This window comes from Trachurus japonicus, chromosome 22 (assembly GCF_045865225.1).
Source record: "Trachurus japonicus isolate A0001 chromosome 22, Traja_1.0".
Classification (NCBI taxonomy): Eukaryota; Metazoa; Chordata; class Actinopteri; order Carangiformes; family Carangidae; genus Trachurus; species Trachurus japonicus.
This window is the reverse complement of record NC_140928.1, coordinates 6,131,565-6,145,140: the sequence shown is the minus strand read 5'-3', so window position 1 is coordinate 6,145,140 and position 13,576 is coordinate 6,131,565. Positions and strand designations below refer to the sequence as shown.

The 13,576-nt window shown below is 44.1% G+C and overlaps 1 protein-coding gene across 3 annotated transcripts in view; it reads left to right on the top strand.

Moving 5' to 3' along the window:
• Positions 1 to 9,536, top strand: part of atrn (attractin) — a 151,468-nt gene extending 141,932 nt beyond the window's left edge. For 2 of the 3 annotated variants that reach the window (XM_085767217.1, XM_085767216.1), the window contains exons 28-29: positions 1,505 to 1,619; positions 6,227 to 8,347. In XM_085767217.1, the coding sequence (XP_085623343.1) occupies positions 1,505 to 1,619; positions 6,227 to 6,351 (240 nt within the window). In that variant the 3' untranslated portion in view covers positions 6,352 to 8,347. Of the gene's footprint in view, positions 1 to 1,504; positions 1,620 to 6,226 lie in introns of all 3 variants that reach the window. The other variant, XM_085767215.1, reaches the window with a different exon arrangement.
• Positions 9,537 to 13,576: the final 4,040 nt, after the last annotated feature.

Sequence of the window (13,576 nt, the reverse complement as noted above, 5' to 3'; positions counted from 1 at the left end):
GCAGACCCCATTTCCCATAATTCAAGTCATAGAAGACTCAGCTGTGTTGACACCAGTGTCATAGAGTTGGTGATGTGGGAGCTTATTCAAACATGATGAGACTGACATAAAAAGTACCAGCCCATTCACATCCTGAGGTGTGTGTGTGTGTGTGTGTGTGTGTGTGTGTGTGTGTATATTTACAGTGCAGATAATAGAGGCTAAAACGTCCTTCCCTGTCAGGTTGTACTGCAACACAGCTCGCTGCACAGACGCATGCACGTGCTATAAACGGACATGATCTGTAAGAGCATAAACAAATAGAGATCTCCCCTCACTTACAACATCAGCTGCACCGAATACATACATGCACACACACGCACACACACATGCACACACACATGCACGCCCACAGGCATCCAGGTCTTTGTGCCACTTCCCCAGCTACCTGTGTGACAGGCTGTGTATCCTGCTGGTATGAAAGGTAAGCCTCAGAGAGACGGAGCAGAGAATAAATGTGTAAAATGGGTCAGAGCCTGAATATCATTACTGCCCCGCTCCCCTTGTGTACACTTACTGTGTGTCTCACTGTGTGTGTGTGTGTGTGTGTGTGTGGGTGAAAGAGAGAAGCTGTGATGAATGCATGTGTGAAAAGGCAGAAAGTGTGTATGAGTATGTATACAGTGGGTATAAAAATGTGGTGTTGCTACTGGGGGCATTAAGCTCAACTCTCCAGAGTATAGAGACCAGCGTGGGAAGGGATTGAACTTGTATGTTCAGACAAGTGTGTGTGTGTGTTGAGAAGCAGCCACGAAAGTGTGCGAGCCGATACCGAGGCCCAGCTTCCTGTCCGGTTCAGGAATTGGAAGTACAGAAACAGAAAGAGAGATATGTGGAGGTATGTGTATCTGTATGCAGGCGAGGTGGCGGTGTTATCCATATCCATATCCTCAGCTGAAGTAAAGCCATGAATATTGTAGGAGGCGAGCAGGCAGCAGCCGATCCGGCCAGTGTTTACAGTGAGAGAGGGGTAGTGGTGGGGGGGAGGGGGGGCTCATCCCAACATATGGATGAGTTGCTGATAAACAGGAGATATTGGTATTAGAGAGTCAGGTTTGTCTGGTTGCCCGCGGCGACAGGAGTTGCACCGCCAGCACCGACACTGACACAAATCTCCGCTCCCAGCGCCGCCACTTGATTTCCAGTCGCGGCGCGTTGCTGCATACAAGGCAGCATTGTCCTGAAACTGTGAACAGTGGGGTTTTTATTTTTATTTATTTATTTATTTATTTTTTTGGGGGGGGGGTGGGGGTGGGGGTGGGGAATCCAATTTGTGTGTGAGTGTAACCCACCAGGGGACGGAGAGGGTTTCTCTGCGGCGGCTGTGCATGTTGCTGACACAGAAAAGAACAGTAACAGCAAAGCCTCCATTATCCATGTCTTTGAAATGATGATGTGTGTTCACCAGGATTTGGGAAGCTTGTGATGTGTAATAATGTTTTTTTTTTTTTCTTTCTTTCCACAGTCTGTCCCCAAACCCATCGCCCTCGAGCCTTGCTTCGGCAACAAAGCCGCCGTGCTCTCCATCTTCGTGCGGTTACCCAGGGGCACCGGCGGCATCCCTCCTCCAGGACAGTCTGGTAAGATGCTGCAGCTGAGTCCTCGCTCACTTTTCTTTCTTTCTTCCTCTTCTTCATCCATCTCTGTTTTGATTGTTGTGCACTTCCTTCTCCTGTCTGTCCTTGATCTCCTTCTGTTGTACCAAGCTTTTGTTGGAGTTGCAGAGAGACGGATCTTGAGCCCGACAGTTTGCTCCGCTAACTTGTCTCACTTTCTTTTTTCCATTGCTCCTTCACTGGCTTTCTTCTGATCCATCCCACGCTGAGTTTTAGGCTACGTCCACAGCAGTGTGGATCAAACCTAAAATACTGTCGACACACCACAACTTGGTGTTTCCTGGTTTTCAAGAACGTTTCCATCCAGAGCAGCAGCAGCAGCAGGAGCGACGTTTAGTCTGTTCCTCCTGCTGCATTTACTGTAGATAAAACCACCATGAGGGAGGACACAGGGACAGACTCTCTGGGCTCTCACCTGGTTATTTAGCCAGTTTTGGCTAAATACCCACTTGTTTACTGGTTTACCCACTGGTTAGAGAGGTTTCAACCTTTATATATATATATATATATATATATAGAGTTTATATATATATATATATATATATATATATATAACTCAAGACTTCAGACTAAAACAAGTCCAGAAGCGTTTCTGAAAGTTTCTGTTTTCAATACTCAACAACTCTGGACACAAAGTGAACATGAAGCAAAAGAGGTGTGTAAATGTAGTAGAGTGGAGGCCAGATAAACCAGTTAAAGGTTGAAACCCCTCTAACCAGTGGGTAAACCAGTAAACAAGTACATATATATATACACTGAAGTTAAACTCACTCACCCATAAAAGACATGCTAATCCACTTGCTAAGTGGTCATTGACCTCTTGGCGAAACGGTTAGCATCGTCACCCGCGGTGCAGGAGACCCCCACCCAGGGCAGGCCAGAACAACATTGGACACACATATAAATAAATATTTATATGGAAAAATTACTTTTTTTTAATAAATGCTATATCATGGACATCATCATTGTATCTATTGTTCTTCACCACATGTTGTATTTGACATGAAGATTAATCTCACAGAACGTTCTTCAACTCAGTTAAAGGAGACATGAAAACAAAACTCAGGTCGTTTTAATTGAGGACAAATACTGTAACAGCTTGGACTGATGGGAAATGTGGTTTTAATGCTGAGGAACACTGATGTCAAAGAGGATCCACCAATCATCCTCTAGTACCATCTGATTAGTTTACAGTGATTGTGTGATGTTAGCGGCTTTAATGTGACCGTGATGAATCATGTTTTAAGATGCTGCTTCTCCTCCTCTTCCCTCCTCCTCCCTGCTCTCTCTCCTCTCTCCTCACTCCTGTGTGTTGATGAACTGGAGGATGGAGCCCGTTGCTTTCTTCTTCTCCTCCTCTCATCTCTGTTTCCTCACTTCCTCATCTTTCTGTCTGCATGCTGCAGCCCCCTCCACCTCCCCCTCTCTCTCTCCATCCTCCTCTCTCTGTGTGGTCTGGGTTTAAAGTGCATTTCCCTCTGCTCACATGTTATTTTCTCTTCCTTCTTCATTCCATCCTGTGCAGCTTGATAGCACTGAGAATTGAGCCCATTGCCTCCTTTCATCCAATACTCACTCACTCACTCTCTTTACTCTCCCTCTCCATCCTTCATCTGTTTTCTTTATCCTTGTTTCCGTGACGGCGGGATCGGACTCAGGACTGAACACTTCACTCACCTTTTCTCTTCTGTGTCTTCCACTGTCTCCTTCAAGGACTCAACCTGTTTCCTGTCTCCTTACCCCCCCCTCCTTCTGCGTTTAACCCCCTCTTTGCCTCCCACAGTCGTTGTCCCCAGACCACCAGCGCGCCCCGGGGCCCTAATTAATTACAACATAGTCCCTTTGTCATAACAAAACCGTCTCGGCTGTTGGTGAAACTTTCCCTCGGGCGGCTTTTTGTTGAGCCCGTGCTCTCCTCCCCTCCTCCTCGTGCCCCTGAGCTTCTCCTGTTACAACGCTTTTAACTCGTTTCCCACGCGGCCGGCATCCGTTTCCATTCCTCGGGCTGCGTGTGATTGTGTGTTGTCGGCGTCGCGACCTCGTGGCACAGCTGTTACCAGTTAAAGGGATAGTTCACCCAAAATTCAAATTTCACTCATTATCTACTCACCCTCATGTCGACTAAGAGCTGTGAGAATTTTCAGAGTCCTCCATGCCTTCTCTGAGTTACGGGGGGGTCCGCGTAGCAGTATTTGTCCATATAATGGTTGTCAATGGACACATTGACAACCATGTGTCTTTTTGGACGAAGAAAGTTGGTAAACTTTCTTCGTCCAAAAAGACACAGCAAAAAACATCCAAATACCTCCATGCTGCTCGTATGTAATGTCCCTCTTGTATTGAAGCCCCGACATGAGAAATTGTTCTGAAAAAAATTAAATAAGTCTATATTTTAAGCTTGTTTGTAGCGGAAGCTCCCAGTGTCTCAGTTCACTGCTCTTCATGTGTCAGTGCAAATCTCTCGTGATTTGCACTGACCGGTGGAACAATTTCTCATGTCGGGGCTTTAATACAAGAGGGACATTACAGACGAGCACTACAGTAAGGAGGTATTTGGATGTTTTTTGGTGTGTCTTTTTGGACGAAGAAAGTTGGTATCCATTGACAACCATTATATGGACAAATACTGCTGCGTGGACCCCCCCCCGTAACTCAGAGAAGGCACGGAGGACTCTGAAAATTCTCACAGCTCTTAGTCGACATGAGGGTGAGTAGATAATGACTGAAATTTGAATTTTGGGTGAACTATCCCTTTAAGCTATTCCCAAAATGGCCGCCTTTGTACCTCTCCAAACAGCCAGGAGGAGGTCAGAGCCGCAAATTATCTCTGATTCATATCCGAGCCTCGTTTTTTTAGATGATTCAAAACAAGCGTGCACTCGACAAACTGGGATCTGCAGCCTGTTCCACTGAGGACTGTCAGACTGTATAATTTCAGAGGATGTGATGATCCCAGCCGCGGCGGCTTCTCCCCGCAGAGTTTAGATTTCGCCGTCGGCTATGTGCAGTTGATCGGGGTAAATGCATCCATCATTGGAGATAAATGGAGTTTATTGGAATTTCATGGCTCAGAGAGTATTAATAAATGTTAATGAAGTGCGGTAGAAGTTAATGATTGCCTGTGTTGTGAGTCTGTGATCTCGCCACCTGCATATGTGAGTGTTTGTGTGGGGGTCTCACACCACACACCAACAGTTTGTCAGTTTCATGTACGTTCACACTCAAAAAAAGTGACATAAATTATGAATCCCTCCCAAAAAAGTCGGTATGTGTGAAAAAGCTCTTGGTTTCTGAGGCAGCTGATTAAAATGACTGCTGTGATGATGCATAAAAGAAAATGGAAGAAGCACCTGCAGCTTTCACACAAACGGCAGTGAAGACGTTGAAGAGATGAACTGAAGAACGGTGAAGAGGATAAAAGCAAAATCAATTAAAGTCAATCAAAAAGTCATAAAGTCAGAACAATAGATCACAGCAATACAGTCAGATTATTACAGTCGTTAATTGCTCTAAAATTAAAGTACAAGCTCCAAGTAATACAGGATTATTGAGGCTGCCAGCGTTTCTCATATTTCAGTGTTTAAAAAGCTTTATACACATAAACTTTATATCTTTACAGAATTTGTGACCATTAAAGTGTATTCAATTGATCTGAGTTATCTAAATCATATGATGATTGATTTCCTGGCCATTAAATAGGTAATTTGCATCTTTATCAGTATTTAGTTTTACTATGCAATATAGACTTTTATAGCTTTTTCTGCTGTTACCTAGACGCCTTCCAGTGGCTCACAGATCTTCTGTTTCAACTGCACTTCACTTGTTGACCATGAAATTCAGAATTGATAGAATTGATTTTAAGATTTTATTACTCAAGTTTAAAGCACAGCACGGCTCAGCTTCCAGCTATTTGCAACCTGAGGTCCACAGACAACGACCTCTTGGCTGTTCCAGGGTCTAGGATGGAAACTACTGTAAGGGGGGACAGGGCTTTTGATAGCAATGCCCCCAGACCCTGAAGCAGCCTACTGTACCTGTAGACCTCAGGTTATCCTGCTCTTCAACGAACTTGAAGTCTCTTTTTAAAAATTTACTTTTACAAAAAAGCCTTTTTAACCCTCTGGGTGACCAGGGGTGCACCTATTTTATATTGTCAGGCTTTTATATTGTAATTTCTTTGCTTTTCTTTTAAAAACCATGAGCCAAAGGATTTTACTTTTACTTTATTTTTAATGGGATGGGTCATTATTTGTTGCGCAGCACCTTGTAACTTTGTTAAGAAAGGTGCTATATAAATAAAGTTTATTATTATTATTATTCTTAAAACTTCATTTGATCCTCATTCACAATTTGAATGCCCTGCTGTCATTTAGTCACACCGCCCCTGATCTAATCTGTTTTTTTAGTGTGAAGACGTTTTGACAACTTCATGAATGAACAAATTGATTCGAACTGATCGACATGACTGATTCGAATTCACAGATTAAGCATGTGACACATCTGTTATTATTATGTATATTATATTATTATCATATTGTCTAACTCTGCTGTTTGTGTGTGTGTGTGTGCAGGTCTGGCTGTGGCCAGCGCGCTGGTGGACGTCTCTCAGCAGATGTGTGTGGGCTACAAGGAGAAGTCTGGAGGCCTGAGGAACCGCAAACAGCAGCCCACCGCACAGCCCTCCACCTGTATCTGACCACGCCCCCCCTCCTCCTCCTCCTCCTCCTCCTTCTCCTTCATCCTCCACCATTCCCAGCCCAACGCTCTCCCATTAGCCCCCCCTGCCTCGGCCCCCTCCTTCAGAGACTTCTGCCGGCTCCGCTCTGGCAGGGAGAGGTGCATGCTGGGACGCAGGACTTGGAACATTTTGGCGAGGGGCCGAGTCGTCTGTGGAGGACTGACGCCTCAGTGGGGCCCCGCCCCGCCCGCCTACCCCCTCGCCCCCCCTTTCTCTCCTCCTACAGGATCGTCTCAAACTGAGTGACAGACACTGGACACAGAGGAGGGGGGAGCAGGGGAACGAGGGAGGGAGGGAGGGACGAAGCGGGTGCTTACTCCACCCCTACCCATCAAAAAACGGAAAAAAAAAACAAAAAAGAAACAAAAAAAAAGACATTTTACATTTGTCGACACCGCCTCGTTAGAGTCGAGGCGGCCACGGCTTGCTGCTAGAAGAGATCCTCGTCTCGTAGTTTTTGAAAAACCCAGAGACTTTGCAACCTTCTATGTTCTTGTTTTACTTAAGTTATTGTTGTTTTGTATTGTGTTATTTTGAATGCAGGAACAAACTGGACGTGTTCAACTGCACATGCACACAAACACACCTCTACACACACACATAAACTCACGCGAGCATTTTTCTCCCCCCCAAACCTACTTCCCAGGCCCTCGACCCATTTGCAGCCCATTGTCGCCCGCTGTCAAGTCCACCGCTCAGCGCTGAGGGCCGGTGTCACCAGAGTCCTGTACAGTTTGGCCTCGGAGCGAGCGAACAGCATGTTCAGACCTCCTTTAATGAGGATCCACTGTAGGAGGCCGGCCGCGCAGCCAAAGCACATCTGAAGTCTGTGACATTTCTAATCGGCCTCCGTGTCTTCTGCCGCTGTCTTGTGGCCTGTCTGGAGCTTTGTCTCCGACCTCTTTCTCTGTCTCTCTCTCTGTCTCTCTGTGTGTGTGTCTGTGGCCATCTGGCTGCCGACCCAACCTCCTTCCTACAGTAAACTCTCTGGCAGTGTGAGAACAAAACAACGCCACGGCAACATCTCATCCACCACGCTGGCTTGCCTGGCTGGATCGTGCGCCAGTGCCGATTGAAAGTTTTCCAGCTAATTACTCCTCCAGTTGCAATGGAAGCCAATGTGTCGGCACACAGGTGCACATGCATAGCTAAACAGCCGGTGGTTGAGAAAACCCTCCAGCGTTTAATAACGATTGTCGCCGTGGCAGCGCGGCGTGAGACAGGCTTCCTATAGATGGTCTCTGTGATTGACCCGAGTGATCGGGGTGATCCGGGCGATGGGGGTGACGGTTCAGCGTCCTCTGTGATCGTTGCCTAGGAAATCCATAGCCTCTAATTGCTGCTGCCGTGCCCCTAACATGCAACACATGCCCCCACCCCACCCCCCCCCAATAACACCGCCAGTCAATGAGCAATCTACAGCTGCCCAATTAGCCCCTCGATGCAGCGGCAGGGGGGCTGTGTTCGTATTGATGCAGCTACAGCGGCCGCGGTTAATGCCAACATTTAAATGGCACCTGGCCGACAGCTCCACATGAAGCCTACACACACACACACACATATACACACACATCCCCAGAACAAGCAGCCACATTGCAGATGTCGTCGTCTTTTTCCTTATTTGCACCTTTTGAATGGACTGTATCTCATGGATATTCATGCAAACACAAAAAACGACAAGAAAGAAAAACATGCATCACTTTTTTTTTTCCTAAAGATTGCCTCTTGAAATTATCCTCCTCTCTCGGGCTTACGTCCTTCTTTGTACACCGTGTGTGAGGTTTCTCTAAGCCGGTGGTGTTTTTTTTTTTTTTATTCCATTTTATTTTTTATTTTCCCCTCCATTTATATCTGCTCTACCTGCTCTCTCCACAGTCCTTATCTGAAATCACTGGTCCATTTATAAAGAAACATTACTTTTTTTGTCAACTGGGGAAAATGAGGGAAACCAGAACGGGGAGAAAAAAACATGAGACACAAAAAAAAAAAAAAAAAAGAAGAGAGAAACACTCAGGCTGCTAGTTGAAAACAGAGCTGTTGCTTTGAAATGCCAGGAGTCATTTTCTGTTTTATAAGGGCATGGAGGTGTCAGATGTGTGTTTCTTACCTTTTTGTCCTTTCTCCATCAGCAACCAACCTTGGCTATTGGCTTGAATTACTCCACCTTGGTCATCTTCTGCTGCATATAAGTCTCAAACTGTACCACAACACCTGCAGGTGTTTGACAGCAGAAGCTATAGAAGACGTATCTCCTTTTCAAAGTTATTAACTCGCTGCCTTTGGAGATGAAGTTACAGTAATAGAACAATTTAATAACTCACATTCTGCCCTAAAGAGCCCGGCGTATTTAGTTCCAGGCTCTCACATGTGTTCAGCATACTAGAACTGCTCACCATCTGGTTAAAGGGCACACTTTTAGCATTGTAAAAAGGTCAGAGCAGAAAGCATGAACAAAGTTGACATTCTGTAATTATAGAGAGCTGGATGTGCTCAGAAGTCCACTCAGCGAGCACCACCATCACATTCAGGAGGCGGCTCTGTCCGTACGAGCACCGAGGAATCAAAGCACTTCACTCGCTCTCGCTATTATCAATCCTCTTTTTGCTCTTTTCTCCACCAGAGTCACTTTTTTTTGGGGGGGGGGGCCGGTTCAGGTTTTGATGTTTTGCTCTGGCGCTTCTGCTGGAGGCTTGATGGTAGAAAATCACCGTCAGCTGTCGGTCGAATGTGGTAGAAGTGGCATATGGATGCTAAGTTGGTCCATCTGAGTGCAAATTAAAGAAAAAAAAAAAAAACTCACGCAAAAAAAGCTAGTCCAAGTTGTATAATCCATTTTTTTTACTAAATACTGTTTCTGTGAGGCTGTGGGAGTTTTATTTATTTATTTTTTTTTTTTACCATTTGTACCTCAGTCTCTTTCCTACGCACCTGTCACTTCTTCTCAGGTGTGCAGGACTTTTTTTTTTGACATTGTTTGCCTACAGTATCATTCTGTTTGGCAGGTAACCAACAGTGTTGCCAAAAGTCTTGTTTGGGAGGGAAAATGCTGACAATAGCAAGATTGTTTCAGGATGTACAAGGCACAGAGGAAGTAGTGCTGTTCTTCTACTGTGCAGAAATGGTGCAACTCCCACTGACTCCTGTGGACGTCCTTCTGCCACAAAACCAAACATATGTAGGGAAAAAAACAACTCAATTTGTTGTAATTCGCTTTATTAAAACTTGAGCTTATGAAGTCGGAGCTTGACCCCGAGCTGATGGAGACAAGAGAGAGAAAGGCGAGCAAACATAACCTTTAACATCTCATGACCCATCATCAAACAGACGATGTGCTCCTGACTGTCCACGCAGCACGTCTCTGTCCTCCGCAGCATCAGCACACTTCAACAAGCGCAGCTCTGAGATCAGCCGACATCTCACACAGCACACTTGATTTTCTGTCAGGAGAACGACCTCATTTACACAACACTCACAACACACACACATACCTGCTATACTATACCTGCTCACTTTGTTTGGTAACAACACTCTGTGACTGTCGTCGACGTCTTCAGTTGCAAATTTTATTTTCATTTCCCCACGAAGCAGAAAAGAAATCTCATTTTGCAAAGAATCTCTTCATATATGAATCAATTTGAACGGCTGATTCACAATGTACTGTAGTAATAATTTCACAAAGAATCAAGATTGTGTGTGTCTGCGTGGTTGTGTGAGTGTGTGTGTGGTTTTTTTTTCTTCTTTTTTTGTAAATGAATGTAAAATGAAAAATCACCTGTGCAGCCAAGGTAAACCTGTAAACTGGAACTCCTAGTAGCCTGAGATCGTTAGCTCCTGGGTGCCACGGTAACGCAGACAGCATGGTAACTGGAAGGTCACAGGTTCAGAACACGTTGGAGAAGGTTTGTCTTGTTGAGGATGTGTCTAGAAAGAAGACAGAAGGTTTTCAGCCCAGAGCTTCTCAAAACTACTACAAACTCTGCTTTGGTGGCTCCAAGAAACAGATCACAGTCTATGGGTAAAAGTTTGTTTCTACCTCTGTTGGTTGATGATTAGTTTAACCCACTTTACATTGACAGGCAAAAACTTTGCGGATATTACTCTGTTGTCCTGTGTGGCCGGTCTCGCCGCGTTTCAAACTGCAATATCAGCAGAGTGATCAGAAACAAACTCTATTATCTGTAAACACTATTTGACCCAGATCTGTTGTCAGCAGTCTCACTGGGTTCCTACACAGGTCTGTGAAGTCTCCGAGCGTGGAAAGTGATTAGGGTTTAGAGTTTAGAGGGAAAATATATTGCAACTTCAACATTTACCCAAGACTTTTCACGCCTGGTCCACCCACTCAGGCGTTTTCATTTATTTTTGGCTGATTAGACGTCTTCTCAGGACTGTGTGGGACGGCGTGTACACACCCCGTGCTTGATTGACATCTGCACCTAATAGGGCGGGGGCAAACGCAGACTTCTATAGCAGATCTGGATAAAATGAATCACAAAACACACATTACTGTGGTAATGATGAGGCTAATGTAATGTTTGTGATGTGTTTTTGATACACAATGGCAGACTGACTGGTTAGTTGTTGACTTTAGGTCTTTATAATGTCAGTAAGTGGAGATATGTGGTTTTTGTTTTGAGTCCACATGGAGTTTGCTTGGAGCATCTGCAGCTCCACACAGTCTTATATGAGGTCTAATCAGCCACATTGATGCTGTTTGTCTACATGCTTGGTTTTGTTTGTTGATCTCTCAGCTGGGTTAGCGGGTTAGCCACACTGTTTGGCTCAGTAGCTCTGGCAGACTGTGGCCAACCCATGACAGGCTCCACTGTGTGTATGTGTGTGTCACTAACTTTTAAAATGTGTTAAATCGAGTTCCTTTTCTCATGAAATATTTGCAACTTTTATGCATTTGTTTATACATTTTAATTCCTGCGTTGTTGACATGTCTCTGCCCATTACCGCCACCTGCGGGTCAGTGGATTGGTGTAAAATTGACAGGAATGTGTATCAACCCACTCATGCAGACAGTGATCCACAGTGACACTAGTGGTCAGAAACTCCACAGGGTAAAACTGAAGTTACTGCTGCTGCTGCAGAGGTTTCCACCAGCAAACCAGCGGGAGGCTTTTATTGTGAAACAGCTAGAGGAAATGCAATGCATTTATCACTGAGCAAGCAGAGCAGAACATGGACATATAGACTGCCACATTTTGTCAGCAGATCAGTTTTGAACATTAAAGGGAGGACTCGTAGAAGAAATATATAGGTGAAAGGGGGTTTCTGCAGTTTGTGCAAACAGACTTCCACCAGATGATCAATAGCTTTTTTTTTCTGGTGTGACATGTTGTGGAAAAACACTGTACCAGCATGACTGTTAGTGGTGGCGGATGCTCATGGGTTGGCTCACTGCAAGTATCCCCAGACCTGCTGAAAAAGAAAATCCTGTACTGCTGTGACAGTCACAAAATTTATGCAAACGCGCACCTTTTTTATTTTTTTGCTTAATCATAAATTAAAATTGCATTAGAGAAGAGTGTCCCATCCCTTCAAAATAAGAGCCTGTAGAAACTCATGAGCACAATACTGTACCCAACCTGGACTCACCAAGGTTAAAATCTTTGGACTTTCTCTCCCTTTGCTCTACCTACCGCATCAAAGCCCAGTCCTGCAGGTAAACATGAACTTTACTGTAGCACCTTATTGATGGTGCATTACAGGATTCCTGGGTCCTAAAGTTCAAATTTTCCGGACGATTACCTCTTTCCACCATCTGCAGCTGCCCGAGTGTGAAGTGGCCCCCGAGCTGATCAAAAAATATCTGAGAGGGGTGTGCGAGTGTGTATGTGTGTGTGTGTGTGTGTGTGTGGAATTTTGCAAAGGGAAATGTGTAGGAACCCTGTGCACAGTCTGCGGTCGTGCCACCCGACCTGTGAAAAACACCTGTCGCTTTGGTTTTGATTTAAAGAGATGAGCAGCTCCCTCCATCTCGCCTCGCTCTCTAAGCCTCAATCTTTTATCGGGTAACAGTTCATTTACAGTGGCCTTATTTCAACTTATTTCATCTCTGTATTAACTGACACAAATGTACAGCGAGCATATTTATTACGTGTGATTAGTTACTGGAAACTTTCCTAATATTCACATTGCAAGTAGATTTTTTTTGTCAAACACTGGCAGCATTAATATATATGTTTAAAATGCTTTAATACACAGGTTGAAGCATCAGAATAAGGTCATTGTAAAGCCAGGCTTTACCCTCTCTCTTTCTCTCTTTCTTCTGTTCTTTCTTTCTGTCCCTCTTTGTATAGCGGCATTATATATACTGATGAAGTAGTTTGTTAATATGTATAATTTAGCAGTTGCTCTGTTTTTTTGTAAATAATGAGAAAGTATTGTGAATGACATTTGTTGAATGGTTTTTAAGAAAAATCATTCATGGCAAACCTCTCCAGGCTTTTAAAAATGTGACTACAGTACATAGCATATTTTGTATGTAAGACAGCAGTGTAAAGATGAACAAGCATTACTAGAAGCTGATGAAACTACATGTAAAACTTGAGGATAATAGCTTAATGAACTTGTAATTACTGATGTACATAAAAGAATGACAGAACATTTTTGTCTATTATTAAATGTGAAAATCCATCCGTTGCCGTTTGTCTTCGTAACAACCTCTTCATCTCAAACTTCTCCCGTTGTGCTTGTTTGAATGAGCCTGGAGCGCCTGAGTGTGGCGCCTGGGAACATGAATGAATTATGGTACGAAAGTAAAAAATTAAAAATTTTTAGCATGATGGAGTTCCTCAAAGTCAAATGTGGAAATCCTCAGAGGAGCATACTGTATGACTTGCAATGTGTTTTTATCAGATTTTATTTGGTTTGACACTGGTGGAAAGGTTATGGTTGGGGTTTTGTGTAATAACTTTTTTTTTTTTTTTGCCTGATTGTGCTACAGATGAAGGTGTTTGTGTAACACAAAGCTTCATCCTCTGGGGAATGCAGCCAATATTTTGTTAGGAGATGATGAATTAAATTACATATCATGACGTAAATTTATCCTCTTAGGAACTTTGATTATCGTTTTTAAAAACACAACATCAGTGGAGGTTTCCCCTGTTGTGACTGAAATATATTTACAAATTAAACAGATGTCCATGAAATAGAAACAGTCATGGTCCGCAGA